Below are 24176 nucleotides of genomic sequence, written 5' to 3' on the forward strand. Positions count from 1 at the left end.
CAATTTGCGAGACTATTTTAAAAACAAAAAAGAAAGATGTGGATAAACAAACAAAGGATAATCCAAAAGAAAAGTAGATAAATTAATAAAAATCAAATAAAACAAGAGATCTTGTATACGTGTGTTACCAAGTTCAGTCACCAAGAATGTCATACAAATCAGCCTTTGTGATATTGATAATGTGTAATTTTGGGTAGCCATGAATACACAATACTCATTGCGTACAAGTTTTTGCCCAAAAAACATGCTCACTTATTCTATAACTACGTACATGAACAAAGTGTGTGTAAGCTAATGTATACACATTTCCATAATCAAAAAGTGGATAATTTTCCTTTTTAGCTATGCTTTTGAGCCTGTAAAGAATTTAGTTCGTCACATATATATAATCAGAATGTGGTCACAAGACCTATCCCTAGTTCCTCCGCTAGCTCATCCCAAACAGGGAGCAATGTCATTACAACCATAAAGATAGCTCCTACTACCACAGCTTTCCTCCAACTTCCGACCTCTGTAACATCATTTAAACATGGCTTCTCCGGAGTTCTCTAAAATACGTTAGGAAAGTATTAGCTACGCAAAACACTGCATAATACATTATAAATTAAGTCGACGCTTATACCTGACAAATCAGTACATATAGTCCCCAAGGAAGTGACAAAGGTCCTCCTAGCTGAAATAGCATAATTGTGATAATTGCAGGAAAAAAAAAGACGTAATAAATCATTATCCAACAAATAGCGGGAGAAGAGGCTCACAACTCCTAATCCAAGCAATGCATAAGTCGTCAACCCAAATGCAATAAGGGCATTCTTCCCATAAGCACCCTATTAAAATCACAAAAAAAAAAATTATTTTTACAAGTTTTGCACTTTTCCACATGACATAGATACTGGACTAGTCATACGACATCTACAATAGGAGTAGAAACTAAACAAATACATATCAAAATGAAATAAATACAATTCTAATATGACAAAACCACGATCGTTGAGTATATCTAACACTTCTGAAAACCCTCGTCTTTCACATCGCTGTCTGATACAAGCTTTATTTGGTTGGATGAAGAACATTTATCCAGAAAAAACATCTTCCATGGGAAAATTCAAAGTTCAGAGGCAGATTCCCTTTATTTGGTTACTCGTAATAAAAATTAGTGAGAAAAGGAAAGGTAAAAATGGTGAGAAGCTAGATAGGAGAACAATTTAAGGAAGGTAAGGAAGAAAGGGTTGGGGAATGTGGCATTTTTTTTTGTTTTAAAAAGGAAAATATTTTCCATATTGGGAGAACTATTTTTCCACTTGGGGAGAAGTATTCTCCACCAGTTGCAAATCATACAAAAGAAAATAGGAAACTTATTTTTCTAGAAACTTGTTTTCCATCCAACACTTTCAATGTGGATACGAAACTGAATTGATTTGTAGTACATGAAATACCAGTCATTCAACTCTTTACTATGAACGATACATGATCAATTCAAATAACAAGACACGTAAAGAAACCTCGTAGATCACCTATCTTCTATAACAGTGAATTTCTAATATTTTACAGGTACGTCACAGAACTTATTAGTTGTGAGATACAATAAGGCCATTGCATATTAGATAGGGGTCAATAGAAAACAGCCTCTCTGATACAAAGGCTGTGAAATATTCAACTCCCCTTCTTATGCCAAATGCGGGTGCCTATATCGGTAAGTGTTACCGACGAAAAAGAAGAACAATAAATCCAATAACTCTTCAAGGATAGTTAAGGAAAGCTGCACATGATATCATCATTTCACACTGACCCTTAAAAACTTGGATGAAGCTCAAAAACACGTTGTCATTCAAATTAACAAGGACTTTCAGGTTAAGTGCAGGATGATCCAGGTAACATAACTTGCTTATACTGTCATTTATTCACATACTTCAGCTAAGAGAAGAGACCAAGGTGTAGAATACCTGCACTGCTCTCCCACCATCAAGGCACCCAACTGGAAGCAAGTTGAAAGCAGTGCTTGTCAAACCACACCTGCAGAGTACAAAGAGGATTCTTTAAGTAATAGTTTCAACAAAATAAACATCTGTGCAAAGCATAATATAGATAATCGAACAGAGAGGTTGACCAGCCAGCAATCACAAGCGGATGAATTGACACCGAGGCAGCATGCATTGCTCTGCATTATCATACAGAAAGTCAGCATTAATTATTAATGAGAGTATCACACAGGAACTTTACATTAACTTCTCAAATTTTATCATGAGTTGCACAAGGAGGTGATACTATGCTGAAATTCTAAATAGTTCAGCATCTCATCTATACAATCACTTAGTTACTTCTCCATAGGAAATAGAACATAAATTAGGCACAATAAGAAGTTTTTCCAGTTATTCTGGGGACTATGCCCTGTTCTCTTCGCATAAGTTATACTCAATTAAGATTAATTTTACTGATTTTTATTGCTTCACCGTTTAAACTGATTTTTACTTTCTTTATTGAATAATTTGTTAATATAAAGTTACGTATTAAAAGTTGAAACTAATTTTACTACATGGATATGAGTTTTGATTATTTAAACCTATGTTACTCCGACACCATTTCCATCTCGATTGTCGAGTGTCTACTCGACACGACGTGTGACACGCCTGGGAATGGGTGTCGATACACGTATCCATAAAGTGTCGGCAATCAAGGGTCGAGTTAGGCAAAGGAGGAGAGAAAGTTTCGGATCTAGGGTTCAAAGGTAAACCCTAGATCTGGAAATTGGATATATAATTCACCAAATCAAGAGCTAAAGTGTTGGGGCTTTTATTGAGGAGGATGAGGCGAGTCGGTTGGTGTGATTTCTAAGTGTTGGGCTGCTGGAAATTTTTTCCGGCGAGAGCAGACGGTGGCAACGGTGCCACTGGTCATGCATCTTCAGTCTTCACTCCTCCATATTTTGTGTTTCTCAAGTGATTGAGTAGTGAGTTGGTGGGCGATTTTTTTTTTTTTATAAATAAAAGTTAGTGGGTGAAATAAAGTTACACTTTTCAACTTCCTCTTTCTTGCTTTTTTGACTTCTTGACTCAGGCTATGTTCAGTTCACCTTATTTTTGCTTATTTCAGATCTAATCAGATCAGATCAAATCAGAAAAAATAAGTTCAGATCAGATCAGATCAAATCAGAAAAAATAAGTTCAGATCAGATCAGTTCAATCATGCTTATATTTAAAAATCATTATTACCATTAAATATCTTTCATTACATATTATCATTACATATTAGTAAAAAATATAATAATTGAATATTAATAAAGTACTCATTGACACGAATCAAACAAGACTCCACAAGACTATATTTTTTCTTATATATTGAGAAAAATCTAAAAGATAAGATCTTGTAAATCAGATTAGTTCAGATCAGATCAAATCAAATCAGAAAAAAATAAGTTAATATCAGATCAGATTAGATAAGTTCAAATCAGAAAATTTCAGGTGAACTAAACATAGTCTCAGTCCTTTAACTTTTGCAGCCTAAGTTATAGGTTGATTTTCAAGAAAGTACAAGTGTAGGTCCAAGGTAAAAAAAAAAACAAGAAAGTCACAAAGAAAAGAAAATAATAAATGTTTCAACATTATTTACATTTTATAGAAAGAAACTGATTCTTAGTATTTTTTTCTTCTAAACTTGATACTTATAAGAAAATAATAATTTCTTTTCCTTTTTTTATGAAAAAAATAAAGTGTGTAATTTTTTTCCGCCACTTTAATTGATAGACGTGTCGGAAAAATTGGTCTAAGACACTCTCTTGACCGTGTCGGAGTATCGGCCAAATTTTTGGAGTAGAGTGTCAGATCCTCCAATCCATACTCGGATACGACACCCGTATCCATGTAGGAGTAACATAGATTTACACTGATTTGTAATACCTTAAGTTGACTGAATAAACTGAATCGAGTGAATATTGCTATTAATATGTTGGAGAATTTAGAACCAAACAAGTAGCAAATCATTAAAAAAAGGTGTTCAGAAAAGCACGTCAGGGGAAGACATACGTATAACCAAGAGTGGCTCGACTTATGAGTCCAAGAAGCAGAGAACCTTGAAATAGCGTGCTAGGCACTTGTACAAAATCTCCTGCAACATCAGGATTTGAAGATAACAGCAGGCCAACGGCAAACATGGACAAAGAGAGTGCAGCACCAGCAAAGGGACCAGCCAGTGAAATGTCAACTTGAGTCTTTCTATCAGGAAGGATAGATTTGAACTAAAATATTAAAAAGAGCATCAGCATTCAGCACTTTGATGGAACAATCCACAACGCAGATATAGCTCATAAAGATGAACAAATTCAAAAAAAAAAAAAAAAAAAAAAAACAATTAACATCACAACTAGATACAGCAAAAGTAATACTATGAAGCTAGCACATTTCTTAATAATATCAGTCTTCCCTTTGGATCTCAGAAATCAACAACCAATTTCACTACAGTTTTAAGATTTGTCAAAAACAATGAGCTATTTTTACAGCACCGAATCAAACCACTACATCAAAGACACAGTATCCAAAACATTAAACATTAGGAAAGCAAAACAGAGGCAAATTCTTATTCAATTAACCTAGCGTATCTCAAAAAGCAAAGTACCATATCCCTGAGAGGTTATTTCTGTTTAACTTTTAATTAAAACATCATTAACTGGGGTGGATACTCAGCTAATAAAAGTAGATCACACTTAAGTTACACTTGTGACAAGGTCCATCATAATCTGACAGGTTTAGCTCCTTCACCTTCTTCCTTTTCATATAAGTCTTTTTTTTTTTTTTTTAAAAAAAAAAACAAACCTTTCTCTCAAGTCTTCTCTGAGCAGGGATTCTGGAGACTGACTCCTCCACCTTCTTCATTTCATTTAAGTTTTATTGAGCCATATATTTTAGGAATGATTTATTATGTGATATATTGCCTTGTAAGCAGAATATTTAGTTGCTAAACTTGATGTACTATATATTGCCAAAGGATGAATGAAATGAGGCAAGCAAAATTAAACCTAATCAAACTTGTCATGGTATCAGAGCCAGGCCCACGACTGGGACCGTTAATTACTCTGGGCCAATTGAAAAAGGGACCTCATATGTGAGGGGGAGTGTTGAAGCTATGATGTATAGCGCACACCACATGTGAGTGTCCCACATTGATTAAATAAGAGAGAGATGGGTTCACTTTATAATGCAAAAAGGTTAATCCCCTTACCGCCATATGGTTTTAAGGTGGAACCTCCTTTGTGTTGTGAAGTGGACTCTCTCTCCTTGTGATGGGTGCGGCCCAGGCCCATATTTAACATGGTATCAGAGCTTACTATCACCTCCACCTCTCCCTTCTTTCTTGGTCCTCAAGACCGTCCGGGTGATTTTATCACACCCACCCATCTTAACGCAACCAATTATGATCACTGGGCAGCCGACATACAAATGGCGCTCGAAGCTCGCCGAAAATTCGATTTTCTTGATGGCACGATCACAACTTATTCTCCACCTTGTACCGCCTCTGACTGGAGTACTATTCATGCTATGCTTATCTCTTGGATAATGAATACTATTTCTCCCGAAATCAAAGGTACGCTTTCAAAATATCGTGATGCAAAACGTTTGTGGGACTCTTTACAATCCCGTTTCGCTATGGCTAACGGACCACGTATTCAACAACTTACTTCCTCCCTTGCTCATTGTCAACAATCTAAATCTATGAGTGTGGCTGCTTATTATGGAAAATTAAATGTCTCGTGGGAAGAATTGCATAATCATGAACCTATTATTCATTGTACTTGCTGTCCCTCATGCTCTGCCGGTCCTCTTCATGAGGCTCGTCGGGCTGGTCGTAAACTTCATCAGTTTTTAATGGGACTTGATCATGATTTTTATGGTGCTATTCGTACTAATATTCTTTCCCAAGATCCCTTGCCTACTCTTGATAGGGCCTATCAATTGGTAGTCCAAGCGGAGCGGGTTCGGCTCTCTCAAACCATGCCCGACCCCTCTCCGGATGTTGTTAGCTATGCACTGCGAGCTGCCCCTCGTTCCACTGCTTCATCCTCTTCTAACTCTCAGCCCCGGATCAAAGAGGATAAATCTCATCTTTTATGTACTCACTGTCACAAGAAGGGGCATGAAGTAGGCTCATGTTTTGAAATTGTGGGCTATCCCGAATGGTGGGAAGAACGTCAACAAGCCACTGCTGGCCGTGGCAGCACGCGTTCCAACCCACCATCTGCTGCTGCTCGTGGCCGAGCCCCTGTCCGAGCCAACGTCGCCACCACAGCAGCTGCCGTGGTCCCTGCCGCTGTTGCCGGGGTTGCTGCCGCCCCTTCCACTCTATTCACTGCTGATCAGTGGAAAGCATTAGCCGGCCTCTTGGGTAATACAAAATTATCTGATGATCGTTTACATGGTATGTTTACTACTACTGACTGGATTGTTGATACTAGTGCTTCTAATCATGTCACTGGTGATGTATCTTTACTCTTTGATGTTACGAGTATTCCTAATTGTCCTGTTGGTCTTCCAAATGGTACTGTTGTTATGGCTCAACAAGAGGGTTCAGTTCGCCTTTCTCGTGCTCTTACTCTCACTCATGTCCTCTTTGTACCTCATTTACATTGCAATTTACTCTCTGTATCACAATTAACTGCGACTTTGAATTGTAGTGTTCACTTCAATTCTGATGTTTGTGCTATTCAGGACCCGTTGAGGAATCTGATTGGAGCGGCGATTAGACGGGATGGACTTTACTTCTTTGGTGGTGGGAGTCATATACATCATGTTTCTGTCAGTGCTGCCACATCCTCCTTGACTCTATGGCATCATCGCATGGGTCATCCATCTGAGAAGATTTTGAAATTACTTCCTCCTGTTATTCATATGCCGGGTAGTTTAAATAAGGGTTGTGAGGTGTGTTTTCGTGCTAAGCATCCTCGCACTTCATTTCCTATTAGTGATCACAAAGCTAGTAGAATTTTTGAGAAAATCCATTGTGATTTGTGGGGCCCATATAAACATGTATCATCTTGTGGTGCTCGTTATTTCTTAACTTTGGTAGATGATTATTCCCGTGCTGTTTGGGTTTATTTGTTAGTTGATAAAACTGAAGTTTTTTCTATGTTTATGGCTTTCATTGATATGATTGAACGTCAGTTTTCTCAGTCCATTAAAATTGTGCAAAGTGATAATGGCACTGAATTTCATTGTCTTCATGATTATTTCACTGCTTCTGGGATTCTTTTCCAAACTTCTTGTGTTGCTACTCCACAACAAAATGGGAGGGTTGAGCGCAAACATCAACATATATTGAATGTGGGTAGGGCTCTTCGTTTTCATGCTAATCTCCCTATTTTCTTTTGGGGTGAGAGTATCCTTACTGCTGCACATCTCATTAATCGCACTCCTACTCCCTTGCTTGATAACAAAACACCCTATGAACTCTTATTTGGGCATCCCCCCTCCTATTCTGCTATCAAAGTCTTTGGTTCCTTGTGTTTTGCTCATAACCTCAAGTCTAAAGGGGATAAGTTTGCCAGTCGTAATCGCAAATGCATGTTTATAGGGTATCCTTTGGGTAAAAAGGGCTGGAAGTTGTTTGATCTTGATACTCAGGAATTTTTGGTTTCCCAGGATGTTAAATTTTTCGAAGAAACTTTTCCCTTTTGTGACCCTGAAGCAGCAAACATTGACCCATATACCATTGTTCCTCATACTGATGATATTCATCTCGACTTTTCTGATTATGACTCTTTTTCATCTCCTCCCCAAATTCCAACTTCCCCTCCTCTGCCCACAAATACATCTCCTCCACAAAATTTGGCCCAGCCCTCTTTAATCACGCCCGGCCCAATCTCTCCTCAGCTTCCTGGAACCCGCGTCCCTACCCAGACCCGCGTGCCTTCTCCTCCGCATTCTCCCTCTACATCTGGACCTCAAGTCCCCCAAAATTCAGCCCATCATGATAGCGCTATACCTCCTCCTGCTGGCCCTCACTCCCAAGCCCAACCGGCTTCTCCTCCAACTAATCCAGACAATGCTTCTCCTGTCCCGTGTTCCTCTACAGCCCCATCCTCCTCTCTCGCTGACTCATCTGGGCCCCCATCTGCACCCCCTTCTCCTCCACATATTCCCGAAAATTCTTTCGAAAATTCTGCTGGTCCAACTCCACCCAGCACCGATTTGGGCCATGGCCAGCGTCTTAAAACTCCTTCCGTGTTTTTACGTGACTATGTGACAAACACCATTCAAGTTGAAAGTCCATCTTCCGCATCCTCTGCTCCTCTCCATTCCTCAGGTAATCCTTATCCTATTGCACATTACATTAATTGTCAAAGTTTTTCTGTGAAATATAGAAAGTTTATTATTGCTCTCACATCTGTTTCAGAGCCCAAAAATTTTACAGAGGCTATGCAGGATGCAGGATGGCGTAAGTCTATGAATGATGAGATTCGGGCCTTGGAAGAAAATGGTACTTGGACTATGGAGCCTTTACCTCCGGGCAAGCGTGCACTGGGTAGTCAATGGGTCTACCGCAACAAATTTGATTCTGCCGGTAAATTGGATCGCCAAAAATCCCGCTTAGTGGTACTTGGCAATCATCAGAAAGAGGGTATTGACTACACTGAGACATTCGCTCCTGTTGCTAAGATGGTCACTGTTCGTGCTTTCTTAGCCATTGCTGCTGCTAAGAATTGGGAGCTTCATCAAATGGATGTTCACAACGCCTTTTTACATGGTGACTTAGATGAGGAAGTTTACATGAAGCTTCCTCCTGGTTTTGAGTCAACCAAACCCAACATGGTCTGCCGCCTCCGCAAATCTTTATATGGTCTTAAACAAGCTCCCCGGTGTTGGTTTGCAAAGCTTATCACTGCTTTGAAAGGGTATGGCTTCCTTCAGTCTTACTCTGATTATTCTCTCTTCACCTTTACTCAGGGATCTATTCAGATAAATGTGTTAGTGTATGTGGACGATCTTATTGTAGCTGGTAATGCATCTGCTGCTTTGGAGGCCTTTAAGGCCTACTTGTGTGCTTGTTTCAAAATGAAGGACTTGGGTCCTTTGAAGTATTTTCTTGGTATTGAGGTGGCTCGCAGCTCTTCTGGCTTATTTCTTTGCCAGCGGAAGTATACTTTGGATATTATTTCTGAAGCAGGTCTTTTAGGCTCTAAGCCTGCTGACTTTCCTATTGAGCAAAATCACAAACTTGCTACTGCTACAGGTTCTTTGCTTGATGATCCCGAACCTTATCGACGCCTTGTTGGTCAACTTATTTATCTTTCTGTCACTCGTCCGGATTTGGCCTACTCGGTCCATATTTTATCTCAGTTCATGCAGGCGCCTCGTGTTGATCATTGGGAGGCCGCTTTGCGAGTCATCCGTTATTTGAAGGGTACTCCTGGCCAGGGTATCCTTCTTCGTGCTGATAGTGATCTCACACTAGCAGGTTGGTGTGATTCTGATTGGGCTGCTTGTCCTATTACCAGACGATCTCTCACTGGATGGCTTGTTTTTCTTGGTGCTTCTCCTATTGCTTGGAAGACCAAGAAACAACCCACTGTGTCTCGTTCCTCGGCTGAAGCCGAATACCGCTCCATGGCGGCCATCACTTGTGAGTTGAAGTGGTTAAAGGGCCTTTTGTTAAGCTTGGGCATTCATCATCCTACTGCTATTCGATTGTTTTGTGACAGTCAATCTGCTCTTCATCTCGCCAAAAATCCGGTGTTCCATGAGCGTACTAAGCATATTGAGGTTGACTGTCACTTTGTTCGGGATGCTATTACTGACGGTCTCATTGCTCCTTCTTATGTGCACACTACGGAGCAACTTGCTGATATTTTTACCAAAGCTCTCGGGAAGCTTCAGTTTACTACTCTTCTCGCCAAGTTGGGCATTTATGATCCCCATGCTCCAACTTGAGGGGGGGTATTGAGCCATATATTTTAGGAATGATTTATTATGTGATAATTGCCTTGTAAGCAGAATATTTAGTTGCTAAACTTGATGTACTATATATTGCCAAAGGATGAATGAAATGAGGCAAGCAAAATTAAACCTAATCAAACTTGTCAAGTTTCTTTTTTAAAAAAGAAACCTTTCTCTCAAGTCTTATCTTTGTCATCTTATATAATTATACATGTTTTTTGCAGCTCAGTGCTCCTTTGGGAATGAACAAACAGCAAATAATAGGAAAGGTCTAAGAAAAATCAGTGAAACTGTCGATATTTCAAGTAAAAGATGTTTATTCACTGCAGAGTAATTGTTGACAATAGAAAAGTAGACTCATAAAATGCACATGTTCTTACCTGCGTGATTGCACCAAAGCTACCAAGAGTTATGTTGGGGATGAAATATGGAATGCTAAGCTTCACATTTTTTGGAAAAGCTGCCAGAAAATGCCCAATTTCCTGCAGGAATTAAGTCTACATTCAGATACAAGACAAAAGGCCAGAAGGTCAACAAAATGATTAACAGCTCTCCTTTATCCTATTTACCTTCTCCCTAAGATACAATTGCCACTAAGTCAAAGAAAAAAATTAGTAACTCACTTTTAGTTTACCATCTTAGTGCAACAAATGGTATGACTGTTAACTGTACCAACCAAAACATAGTTATCCTATGAGTGAGGCTTGAGCAATAAAATCCATTATATAGATACTTGTTCTAGTTTACAAGGTGAGCATCAGCTAAGCTGCTTAAAGTATGCATGATCTGTCTCTACCCACCCCAAAAGAGTAAGAGTTGTGGAACACCTCTTTACTTCAGAATTATCTCATTGACAAAAGATCCCATGAAAGATAAACATAAAACCCTGAATTCCAGATTTAAAAATTAACTGTCTTAAAGATCAAACATAAATTGCCAATAAAATACTGAAAAGGAATTACTCTTGAATTAATCAGGTAAAGTTTCGATAAAGGTAAATAACTTCTTTACATGGAACATCTGAACTCCCAAGACACCGTAAGCTAGAGGCAGAGCAGCATCCACAAATGGGAGCAACAATTGCATATCTGGAGGTTCAATTGCATCAGGATCTGTGAAGTACTTCACCACCCCCGGTGGAAGACGATTAATCTGTCAATGACCACAATTGTGACAGTCAAGGTAAATGATAGCCAATTTACAGCTTACGCACTATCCAGTAACTAATCAACCACCAAATTACCAACTTCAAGTTAATCTTTTCTGTCCCCATAAAAATTGACTTTGTGAACTATGAAAAGGAAAGCAAAGATGGGTGCATAATTCTTATGACATTTGTTCAAAACAGAAGAGATTTTTTTGAACAGGAGCACATACAGAGAAAATTGAGATGCAAGTGATTTTTCAACACGAATTATTGATGTGATAAATCAATCCTCAGTAAGTCCTCAAGCAGAAAGGTTGTATACAATCTGGGAAAATCATATTTTTCCAAAGAAAATAGAATGAAAATAAGAATGCAAGTCATAAGATACACCATATACTCATATAGTAAGCACTAAGCACAGAGAGGAAACTTGAATACATATGGTTAATTCACATACCTGAGATGCTATGCCTAGCTCAACCGAGGAACCAATGGTCAGAACGAAAAGAAGTAGAGCAATTACATACTGCCAAAGTGTCGTAGGCCCTGGTTCTGAGACCTCTTTACGCAGCATACCAAAACTGACACGAGGTCCACCCCGAGGATCAGGATCCTCCGAATTAGGTTCCTCCACCATAAAAAGATTGTATTTGTCACCCATGAGTTCTGCTAGCAGCTTTTGAAGTTTCTCAAACACTTCCTCTCTTTTCCCCCTCAAGTTCCCCAGGAAAAGAATTCCTTCACCAAGATCACCAAATGGCTCTTCTTTTGTCACCCAGAAAGTAGAATATCCAAATAATGTTTCCTTGATCAGCTTCACATCAGCTGGATCAACCTTTTCAGGTCCCAGAAGTTCCAACAATTTAAAAGAGTCGACTTGGAAATTGTTGTATGGTGTTCCTGCAGGAGACATTGGCGGTGGCTGAAAAAATAATAGGATCAGTGGAGTAGTATACATCCCAAGCTTGGAAACTCTCTATTGCAGAGGATTCAACTTTGGGAGAGGGTGTTATATTCTTTTCTGAAATCACAAATTTTATCTCCATCAAGTGCATGAAGAACCATTATCTAAATAGGATGTCTAACAAAAATTAACCTGTCCCACTAATGCTTATACCAAAATGCTTAAGTGAGACTCCATAATCCCTACATCTCCAAAACCCTCTCCACATTAGAAAAAAATTCATCACCTATCACATATGAAATGACAAGAAATGATATCATTCTCTTAAAGTAAATGTTTCCTCTGCGTTTTTATAGTTATGTTGTGGCATTGGGGGAAGGGGATATGATACTTTACGAGACCTGTTAATAAGAGAGGGATAGAGAGAGATGGAAAAGGTAACCAAGTGATGAGAAATAGATAGAGAACCCATATGCTAAAAAAGGTATTTTGCAACTATAAACATCAATAACACTGTGCTGTAACTACGACGATGGAGGAAGTATTGGATAAATAACTTAGAAGAAATAGTGGCCGCGCTTGTTTCATATAAGTTATAACAGGCTGATTGAAATAAGTCAAAATAATATATTAACAAAGAAGATGATTAGGCCACCATCAAAAAGAATTTCCGTCAAAGCTAAACTCCTCGCAATTTCTAGTATAATGAGATGAAAATTAGAAGAAATCGAGGCATGTCAAAACCTCATGGAGAAAGGAATGAAATTCAGGGAACATGACACCTGCAACGTAGTTTCCAAATTCTGGAACAAATTATAGAGTAAAGACATTTCTAAACATTCACCAGCCAGCTTTATGCAACCAAAAGTAGTGGACAAGGACGGTGTGACTAAAGATGCTACTTCTTTAGAGAGTATTCATTCTGCGCCCATTTCCAAATTAGAAGAAATCGAGGTATGTCAAAACCTCATGGAGAAAGGAATAAAATCCAGGGAACATGACACCTGCAACGTAGTTTCCAAATTCTGGTTCTAAACATTTTCACCAGCCAGCTTTATGCAACCAAAAGTAGTGGAAAAGGACGGCGTGACTAAAGATGCTACTTCTTTAGAGAGTATTCATTCTGCGCCCATTTCTAGCATCAGCTGAATGCATCACTGATAGGCGGGATTTTTTGCACCTTATATATTAATTGACTAAACCAAACATCTTCATAAATTGATGTATACTTGTTATCTATAATCTAGCAGAAGCTAAGGATCCGCCAAAAATAACCTTTGTAATATCAGCTAAGTATAATTGACCTCCCTCTATCTCAGTATGGCAAATGGCGAGAATTGGAGCCTCATCCACTAGGTTTTTTTTGTTGTATTGTTGTATAGTTGTTGCTGATTCTCTTCCAGTTACCTCCTACAATTAGTTACTTATGCGTACTAGATTAAAGACTGATACAATAAGTAACTGCATACAAGTTTTCATGCTCAAAGTGGATTACATTTGTTATGGATACAATAAGTTTATAAGACGTGAAAGCTTGTGATACGATTGAGAAGGGGGTTAGACAACATTATAAGCTATGGAAAGGACGTATTGCCCCAAACCATAAAGTACTATACAAATCAAGCCACCATTTCCAAGGTTAACAAAATACTCATAATAGTTATTTGTTAGTCTAACTATATGGACAGGATAATCCCCTCATATCCCACCCTCTCATATGCAAACTACAAAGTGTGGCCACACTGTGATTCAGTTTTGATGCCATTGCTAAGCGTTTAATCTATAATTCCAATTGGAGATATAGAAGAAAGAAAACTCAATTTCTTGAGCATAAGAGACTACTAGGGGTTTAGCGTACATGGCTACATGCAAGGGTATTGTAAATCTGTTATTTTATGGTAGTTTATTTTGGTTTAGGAAACCAGTTATTTCTTTACCAGTAGAGTTATTCTGTAGCAAAAAGTTTATCAAGGTAATTCGACCCTGTTAATTTTTTTTCCTCACCCCTTCAAGTTTATTCAGCATGCCTCTCCATCCAGCAGCCCTGCAGCAGGCGTTAATTCTGGTGGTTTATTCTGGAAGGCAGCAGCTACTGGTCGAGTGGTGGTTGTTCGTGCACCTCAAAGGTTGGATGGTTTGTTCTGTTCTTAGTCACAAGGGTAAGTGTTTTCTGTATTATGCTTTGTGATCTGTTGATATTATGGGTGAAAGAAACGGGAAAAAACGGTAAGAAGGTGCAACTTATTCATGATGCATCTTCACTTTATTATTTACATCCTTCTGAAGGGACTAGCAATTCACTCACTAAGTATATGTTAAAGGGTGAGAACTTTAATGTTTGGGAAAAGGTTATAATTAGTGCTTATGAAGGACGTAATAAATTTGGTTTTGTTAAGGACGTAATAGATGTTGTCAGTTTTGCTGTACAAGATGCTAATGCCCCTGCCACAACATTCATCTACACAGGTGACTACCGCTACCAACTTGGACACTCCAGCGTGCTCATTCTATGGGCAGTTTGGACATGATTATGACCGGTGTTATCAACGAGTGGGCTTCCTCCTACGGGTGGTTGTGGTGGTCATGGAGGCCGTCGTTGAGAGGGAGCCACTGGAACCGAGTAAGGCAGGCACAAGCATCAGCCAATGGTGCTCGTGTCCCACACCAACAGCCATCCGATGATGCAGCAACTTCTAGCACCTCACCTCGCACCCTGCCAACAGCGACTCTGCACCTACGGGCTTCACCACCGAGCAAATGCAGCATATTATAACGAGTCTTCTTCAGCCTCTGATAAGATGTTTGGTAAGGAAATTAATAATGTTTGTTTATGCCTCCTTGACAGTGGTGCCTCGCACCATATGACAGGAAACTTGGACAATTTATATGATTGTTCAGCCTGCCACCTTGTCCTGTAAGTTTGCCAGATGGTGCAAACTACGGTGGTATCAAAAGGAAGCATCCGTTTAAGTTCCGGATTGGTGCTTCGGAGCATTCTTTATGTCCATAATTTAAAGTGCAATTTGATTGTTGTTGGCCATCTTATACTTGACTCACAGTGTTTTGTGACATTTACTGATCATTTGTGTATTGTACAAGACCGCACGTGGAGAAGGACGATTGACCTAGGTGAACTTCGGAATGGGGTGTACGTCTTTATGTCTTATGCCGGTGACTCAGCAAATATTGTCTAATTCTGCAACTGTAGACACCATATCTCTTTTGCATCAACGACTCGGACATTCCTCGAGTCAAGCATCTTTCTTATGTCTCCAGTTAAAGTCGTAAGAGCAATATAAAGAAGCATTTAGATTCTTGTGATGTATGCTTTCGAACAAGCTCGTATGGTGTTTCCTTTAAGTGAGAATGATGCAGCTAGTTTGTTTGGTTTAAATTACTGTGATTTATGGGGACCATATACTAAGTTTACATCCTCAGGATCTCACTAGTTTTTGACAATTGTGGATGATCATTCTCGTGGTGTTTGGATTTATTTAATTAAGGAGAAAAGTGACTTTCCTTCATGTTTAAGAAATTTTTCTGCCATGGTGAAAACACAATTTGATAAAACTATATAAGTATTTCGATCGGATAATGATACATAATTCACCAAGGGTTCCCTTCTACAGTTTTATCTTGAAAATGGCATTTTATTTCAAACATCATGTGTAAGTACTCGTCAACAGAACGCTCAGGGTGAACGAAAATACCGTAATATTGTGGAGGTTGCAAGAGCATTAATGTTTCACGCTTCTCTTCCTATTCGTTTTTGGGTGAACTCGGGGGTTTAGCCCTAGAACTTCTGTCAGGCAGCAGTACATATCATTCACAGAACACCCACAAAACTACTTGAAGGAAGTGTCCATATGAAAATTTATTTGGTTCTTCTCCCAATTTGGAGTTACTTCGAGTAGTTGGATGTCTTTGTTATGCTCACAACAAGCCTAGAAAGAAGGATAAGTTTGGTCCCCGAAGTCATAAATGTGTTTTCTTGGCTTAGCCATTCGGTACAAAAGGGTGGAAGGTCATGGATTTGGAAACCAAGAAGATTTTTGTATCATGTGATGTTGGGTTTTAGGAGGATTCTTTTCGTTTTGCGAATGTGCAGATAAAGGAACTTCATGGATCACATAATGCCATTTATGCAGACTTAGATTTTGCAACGTACGCCTCCTCAAAACCTCCTACGTCGCCTTCTACAACCATGCCAACATCCTCCATTTCCGCCGAGAGGGAGAGTATTAAGCCACCTCAAGAAGCTGCTCCTGCTCCAACTATGCGTGTTTATACACACCACCAAAGGAAGACTTCATCCAACCAGGTGGCAGACGCTAGTGCCAGGTCTCAGACAACCCACCATGTCATATATTAAGCGAGAATGGACCTGTGCTTGCTAGTTGCTACTGCATCCAATTCTTCAGTAGAGAACGCAATCCCTCCTGCTACGACAGCCCCTGCGCCAACTATGCGTGTTTTACACGCTGCCCAAGGAGCACTTTATCCAAGCAGGTGGCAAACACTTGTGCCAGGTCTCACCACCTGCGAGCCCACCATGTTCTTTATTGAACGAGAATGTAGCTACTGCACCCAGTTCTCCAGTAGAGAATGCAATCCCTTCCACTCGTGAGCCTGAAAATGTCACAGTTCCAAGTGATCAGCCTCGTGTTCGGCGTCCACCATGTTGGTTATCAGGTTATATTTGTCACTCGGCACATACTAAACACCCCATGTCCACTTCACCAGAGTCATTGACTTCCTCATGTACGCGAGTTACTGATGCAGGGGGTCATTTCAACAGCTCATGTACAGACAAAGTTTCAGTTGGCAGATTTGTTTACTAAGGCCCTTGGCGTTCCGGCCTTCACTTTTCTACTCTCCAAGTTGGGCGTTTGTGACCTTTACGCTCCCACTTGAGAGGGGGAGTATTGTAAATCTGTTTTTTTTTTTTTTGGGAAGTTTATTTTGGTTTAGGAAACTAGTTATTATTTCCCAATAGAGTTATTCTGTAGCCAAAAATTTATCAAAGGGCGGCATAGAGCAACCCAATCATGCCCACAAGCATCAACATCGCCTCTTCCACAAAGGTAACTTCATTTAGAAATATCACTTTACTTTTCTTCATAACTACAAATAATATCCAAGGTTCAAATCCTCTAAGATGATTGACCTATGTAATTAAGATGATTGCAATATTTGTGGTGTATTGACATACCAACTGATTGTTTTCACAAACTCTCAAAGACAGTCTATTTGTCTAACCATGAGAAGCATTTGAGTGACTTTAGTAGGCTTTGGTTTTCAACAGAAATCAAATAGTAGACTAAAACAGAATGCAAGCACGTTATTTAGCACACAACCCACACACGCAAGTTCATCAAGCAGGCAAATAATTCGACAGAATGAAAACAAAAGCAATACAAATAGGCAAGTTCTCAATTGATACTTTATCACTATTTATCTCGAAAGGTCACTTTTTGTTTGCGCTACTTTTTACATGATTCCTTTATCTAGTAAGGTAAGACGGTATTTTTGTCGACCTACTAATAAAAATGATAAGATACCAACTGACCTCAGAAGAGGAAAAGGAAGTGGGCTTATTTTCAGACATGAATTCACCAGCACCAATACCATCTTCTCTTTCTTCCACTACTATCTCTTTCTCTTTTTCTTTCGTGGCCAAATTCGAGTCTTTGGACGAGCTTCCAGCATCAGCATCTTCATCACTATCTTTACTGAAACACAGTAATCGATCAAATAAACCCCCATTTTTGTGGGTACTTAAGAACTCCCTTCTCCACCCTTTTTGGCAAAAGTAACAACTATTATTAGACTTAAACCCAAAACTCTCACTAAATATTGGAGGTTTCTTGTGTATGGAGGAAGATAATGAGGAAACCCCATTAATGGTGGTTCTGAAATTAAGGGTTATAAGGTTGCTGCTGCTGCACCCAGTAAGAGTTAACATTGATTCCAAGCTCATAGATGAAGATGAGATAATAGAGTAATTAAGAATGTATCAATATAATGGTGTTGTTAACATTATATACTTTTCAGAATTGAGATAACTGATAAGTGCAAAGAAGAGATATAAATAGTAGAGTAAAGACAAGCAGGATTTGTTTTCAGCAGCGTCCAAAGGTTGAGACTTGAGATACGTGAGATTGAATTTGGTTCTTGTTGGCCGTTGGCTGAGGCCTGAGCTGCCGGCTGGGAATTGGGATAGTTTTATCTTCTTTCTCCTCGTTTTGCTTTTTTATTTGGAAAAAATTGATTAGTGTAATGAAATATAATATGGATGCCCATTATACCCCCGTTAATATATCCAGGATATTCTATGGTTTTGTTCTCCAAGCAAACCCTAACTATTGTATTGTATTGTATATATATACCCCGGACTATATGGAATAAGATATACAACACGATTCTCTCTTCTCTCTTCTGTTTATTTACAACATGTTATCAGCACCAAGCCCTAGCCAACTGAGCAGTCGTAGCCAATTGCCGGGAAATCATTTAGACTCGCATATTATCACACGACAATCCCAACACCAGTTTCCGGTCGCTAATTACGGCGGCTCTTTGTCTCGCCTTCATCTCGCCGGTGCCGTGCGTGAAATTTCCTTTTCGCCACAATTGCCGCCTTGCCGGAGCGTTTTACTTTTGTCGCCACTTTGCCGGAGCCCGTAACTCAGGTCTAAGAACGGAGAACCCTACTGGTACTGCAGTACTGGTTGAGTGAACTATGTCGAACTTACAAAACTTGAATTTGCGGCCCTTGATATTACTGGAAAGAACTATTTGTCTTGGGTGTTAGATGCTGAAATTCACCTAGATGCAAAAGACCTTGGTGATACAATCAGAGCAGGAAATAAAGCAACAAGTCAAAACAAAGCTAAGGCTATGATATTTTTTTCGCCACCACCTCCATGAGGGTCTTAAGATTGAGTACTTGACTGTGAAAGATCCACAAGTCCTTTGGAGTAATCTAAAGGAAAGGTATGACCACCAGAAAACTGTAATATTACCCAAAGCTCGTTATGACTGGTTACATAACAATAGTGGTCGAGGTCGTGGACGTGGATACGGATATGGTCGAGGTCGAGGCCGAGGTGGTTATTTCAAAAATTCATATTCCCACCAGAAGAGGGACAATAAAGATGATAACAAACAAGAGAAAGATAAAAATGAGAACGTGACAAATGTATGTTACAGATGTGGAGGAAAAGGTCATTTGTCTCGTAGGTGTCGTACACCAAAACACTTGGTTGACTTTATCAACAATCATTGAAGCAAAAGGGAAAGAAAGTAGAAACAAATCTTGTGTACGAAGATGGCGAAGGTGACTTTGATTGTGGCAATACAACTCACCTGGAAGTTGCTGATTTCTTCACCACCCCTGAAGGGAATAATAATCCTTAGATTAGATTATGGTCATTTAAAAATAAAATTCGTTTTCGTTTATTAAGTTATTACTATGGATTTTGTTTGGATTATGTTATTTTATTTAGATTTTATTTGTTAGTACATGATTTTATATGACATTGTTAAATTTTGGTTATTTAGTTATTCTTATATATTATTGTTATTTTATTCATTTGAAGAATATGAATACCCCTCAAGTTCAGTTAGCAATGAATGGTGAAGATTTATGCCTAGCAGACGTGCAACTACTCATACCATACTAAAAAGCAAGAGATATTTCTCTTATTTGACAATGAAAGAAACTAGTGTGAGTACTATATCAGGTAGTACAAAGATAATTGAAGGCTCCGGAAGAGCAAATATTAAAATTGCCTATGGGAACGAAATTTGAAATCATTGATGCATTATATTCTCCCAAATCTCAAAGAAATTTATTGAGCTTTAAAGATATTCGCCATAATGGATATCATATTGAGACAATAAGTGAAGGAAATGTTGAATACCTTCATATCACGAGTATTACCCAAGGCACTAAGAATATTTTGGAGAAATTACCTGCATTTTCCACTGGTCTGTACTACACTAAAATCAACACAATTGAAACATATGCCATAGTAAACAACAAGTTTGCAGATAATTTCACTATTTGGCATGACCGGTTGGGCCACCCTGGTTCAATAATGATGCGGAAAATAATTGAAAATTCATGTGGACATTCATTGAAGAACCAGAAGATTCTTCCTAATGATTTCTCATGTGTTGCTTGCTCACAAGGTAAGTTGATAATACGACCTTCACCAACCAAAATAGATTTTGAATCTATCAATTTTTGGAACGTATACAAGGAGATATTTGTGGGCTAATTCACCCACCATGTGGAACATTTAGATATTTTATGGTTTTAATTGACGCATCGAGTAGATGGTCACATGTATCCTTGTTATCAACTCGCAACCTGGCGTTTGCGAGACTACTTCTCATTGATTAGATTACGAGCACATTTTCCAGATTTCCCTATGAAGGCAATCCGCCTTGATAATGCTGGTGAATTCACTTCTCAAGCCTTTGATGATTATTGCATGTCTATTGGGATAAGTGTTGAACATCCTGTAGCACATGTTCACAAACAAAATGGTCTAGCTGAATCATTAATAAAGCGTCTCCAGTTGATTGCTAGACCACTACTTATGAAGTCCAAACTCCCAATCTCTTGGGGACATGCTATATTACATGCAGCAGCATTAATTCGCATCAGGCCAACGAGTAATCAAAAGTTCTCCCCATCACAATTGGTTTTTGGTCAGGAACCAAATATTTCCCATCTAAAAGTTTTTGGATGTGCTGTATATGTTCCAATTGCTCCACCACATCGTTCTAAGATGGGTCCTCAAAGGAGGTTAGGAATATATGTTGGATATGAATCTCCATCAATAATTAAATATCTAGAGCCATCCACAGGGAATCTATTTAAGGCTCGATTTGCAGACTTCACTTTAATGAGTCAGTTTTTCCAACATTAAGGGGAGAGAATAAACAGCTGGAGAAGGAAATCAGTTGGAATGAATTATCATTATCTCATCTTGATCCTCGTAATAAACAATGTGAATTAGAAGTCCAAAAGATAATTCATTTACAAAGCTTAGCAAATCGATTGCCAGACGCATTTACTGACCCAAATAGAGTAACCAAGTCGCATATACCAGCTGTGAATGCTCCAATTAAAATTGATGTCCCAGAAGGAAAACATCAAACTGCTAGTGAGTCTACAGCACGCCTGAAGCGTGGTAGACCTATTGGTTCCAAAGATAAGAATCCTCGGAAAAGAAAAGGAGCAGGAATTGATAATGGCCGACCGAGGAAACAAAGAATTTTGAAGGATCTCCGGAGAGACTTTAGACATGGCAAAGGAAGAAATTCAGGTACCTGACAATGAAGAGATCTCAACTGATTATGTCATGTCTGGAATAAAATGGAACGAAATCAAATCGACGTCGATGAAATTTTTGCATGCAATGTAGCAGTTGATGTTATGGAAGAAAATGAGGATCATGAACCAAAGTCTATTGAAGAGTGTGCACAAAGAGATGATTGGCCAAAATGGAAGGAAGCAATTGAGGCAGAATTAAAATCTCTTGCAAAGAGAGAAGTATTTGGACCAGTAGTCCGTACACCTAAAGGTGTAAAACCAGTGGGACATAAATGGGTCTTTGTGCGAAAGAAGAATGAAGATGGTGAAATTGTGAGATACAAAGCACGTTTAGTTGCACAAGGATTCTCACAAAGACCTGAATTGATTATGAAGAAACATACTCCCCTGTGGTGAATGCAACTACTTTCAATTTCTTATCAGTCTGGCAATAAGAGAAGGACTTGATTTACGTTTAATGGATGTAGTCACAGCCTACTTATATGGGCCACTGGACAATGACATTTATATGAAAGTCCAGAAGGATTTAAACTGCCAGAAGCAGCAAATTCTAATTCTCGAGAACATTACTGCATAAAATTAAACAGATCTCTTTATGGATTGAAGCAATCAGGGCGTATGTGGTATAATCGCCTCAGTGAGTACTTATTACATGAAGGCTATGAGAATGACCCTATCAGTCCATGCATTTTATAAAGAGATTTGGGGCAGGATTTGTAATAATTGCAGTGTATGTTATGATTTAAATATTTGGACCCTGAAGAGATTTACACACATGTGGAATATTTGAAGAAAGAATTTGAGATGAAAGATCTTGGAAAGACAAAATTTTCTTGGGGCTACAAATTGAGCATCTAAAGAATGGAATCCTTGTACATCAAACAACATATACGGAAAAGGTGTTAAAAAGGTTTTATTTGGATCAAGCACATCCGTTGAGTAGCCCAATGGTTGTAAGATCACTTGATGTTGATAAAGACCCATTCCGTCCTCGAGAAATCAATAAGAAATCCTTGGTCCTGAATACCATACTTAAGTGCAATAGGGGCATTGATGTTATCTTGCTAGCCATAAAGACCTGACATATATTTCCTGTGAACTTGCTAGCAAGGTTTAGCTCATGTCCAACTCGAAGGCATTGGAATGGAATAAAACATGTACTTCGTTACCTCCAAGGAACGAAGATATGGGTTTATTCTTTTCTAACCAACCCAAAGAAGACTTAATTGGTTTTGCAGATGCAGGGTATTTGTCTGATCCCCATAATGCTCGATCACAAACAGGATATGTGTTCACAAGTGCTGGTACTGCCATTTCTTGGCGTTCCATGAAGAAAACCATTGCAGCCACTTCTTCCAACCATGCAGAGATTTTAGCTATCCACGAAGCTAGTCGTGAATGTGTATGGTTAAGGTCCGTAATTCAACATATACGAGAAGATTGTGGCATATCTATAGGGAAAGAAGCTCCAACAGTTATGTATGAGGATAATGCAGCATGCATTGCACAGCTCAAGGAAGGATACATCAAGGGTGATAGAACAAAACACACTTTACCAAAATTCTTCTTCACCCATGAACTGCAGAAGAATGGTGATGTACAGGTTCTACGGATTCGTTCAAGTGAAAATTTGGCAGACCTATTTACCAAGGCACTTCGAACTGCTACTTTCAAGAAATTAGTTTACCATATTGGATTACGTCGTCTCAAAAATCTCAAGTTATGTAATCATGAGGGGGAGTAGATGTGTGCTGCACTCTTTTTCCCTTAAGCATGGTTTTTCCCACTGGGTTTTCCTGGTAAGGTTTTTAATGAGGCAGCATCTTACGCGCATTAGGAAATATTTTATTTTAAGAGAGAACTTTTATTTTGTATAATGGACATCCAAGGGGGAGTGTTATGAAATATAATATGGATGCCCATTATACCCCGTTAATATATCCGGGATATTCTAGGGTTTTGTTCTCCAAGCAAACCCTAACTATTGTATTGTATATATATACCCCGGACTATATGGAATAAGATATACAACACGATTCTCTCTTCTGTTTATTTACAACAATTAGAACGGTGCCAAGATATAATGCGTGCATTGTGCTCCTGGGAGCACAATGAGAACTGTGCTCCCACAATACAAGATAGAACATTTACGAATACGAAAACGAACATTTTACTGTTGAAGTGGAACATTACAAAATTTATTTATGGAAACGTACATTTTATTGTTGAAATAGAACATTACCAGAATTCATTTATGAAAAATAACATTTTACTGTTGAAGTGGAACATTACCATAATCCAAATACGAAAGTGAACATTTTTTGTTAAAGTGGAACATTACTAGAATTCAATTACTTAAATAGAAACATATGCTTATCAAATATAGAACATATTCTCAGTGAAAATAGAACATATTTTTTGGTGGAAAATAAGTTTTAAAAAAATATTTTTTAAAATTGAACATTTGCTTATCGAAAATAAAACGGATTCACAAAATATAAAGCATAAATTTTTGCTAAAAAATAAGCTTAAAACGAACATTTGTTGAAATAGAACATCTGTTTATTGAAAATAGAACATTTTTTACGAAAATTAGAACATATTTTTTTGCTGAAAAATATGCTTAAAATGAACATTTGTTAAAATAGAACATTTACTTATAGGAAATGGAACAAATTTACTGGGTGTATGGTGTGCACCGTGCTCCCGGGAGCACAATAGAATTTTCAGCCAAGATACGAGAGCTAAGCTCCATAGTCCATCCCGATGAGCCCCATTTTGTGGGTCATAGGGCCTTTTTGCCGCATCGGGTTGGGCCAACGAAAAATTATGTTCGTACGCTATGCACGGCTTTGT

General features: G+C 38.6%; 1 protein-coding gene and 1 long non-coding RNA gene across 3 annotated transcripts; one reads left to right on the forward strand and one right to left on the reverse strand.

Moving 5' to 3' along the window:
- Positions 1-78: 78 nt before the first annotated feature.
- Positions 79-18202, reverse strand: LOC104893386 (probable zinc metalloprotease EGY1, chloroplastic). Of its 2 annotated transcripts, XM_010679488.4 has the most exons (10): positions 17541-18200; positions 11525-11989; positions 10932-11072; positions 10301-10402; positions 4020-4231; positions 2108-2158; positions 1944-2013; positions 759-827; positions 623-673; positions 79-548 (listed from the first exon to the last, which is right to left on the reverse strand). In XM_010679488.4, exons 1-10 carry the CDS (start codon positions 17949-17951, stop codon positions 390-392), a joined length of 1731 nt encoding a protein of 576 aa, XP_010677790.1. In that variant the 5' UTR covers positions 17952-18200; the 3' UTR covers positions 79-389. The 2 variants fall into 2 exon arrangements, with proteins under 2 accessions (XP_010677790.1, XP_048500611.1); XM_048644654.2 differs by lacking the exon at positions 11525-11989 and having other exon boundaries at positions 17541-18202.
- LOC125497522 (uncharacterized) lies at positions 12559-17774 on the forward strand. Its single transcript, XR_007274383.1, has 2 exons — positions 12559-14130; positions 14438-17774. It is a non-coding gene; the product is annotated as an uncharacterized LOC125497522 (long non-coding RNA).
- Positions 18203-24176: the final 5974 nt, after the last annotated feature.

Source organism: Beta vulgaris, chromosome 5 (genome assembly GCF_026745355.1).
Source record: "Beta vulgaris subsp. vulgaris cultivar EL10 chromosome 5, EL10.2, whole genome shotgun sequence".
Taxonomy (NCBI): domain Eukaryota; kingdom Viridiplantae; phylum Streptophyta; class Magnoliopsida; order Caryophyllales; family Amaranthaceae; genus Beta; species Beta vulgaris.

Bases quoted from the DNA above. Each gene is read 5' to 3' on its own strand.
- LOC104893386 (XM_010679488.4), bottom strand. From the start codon at position 17,951: ATGAGCTTGGAATCAATGTTAACTCTTACTGGGTGCAGCAGCAGCAAC. The intron at 674-758 runs GTGAGCCTCTTC...ATGCTATTTCAG, and splicing joins CATTGCTTGGATTAGGAGTT to CTAGGAGGACCTTTGTCACT. The intron at 549-622 runs GTATAAGCGTCG...AACGTATTTTAG, and splicing joins TATATGTACTGATTTGTCAG to AGAACTCCGGAGAAGCCATG.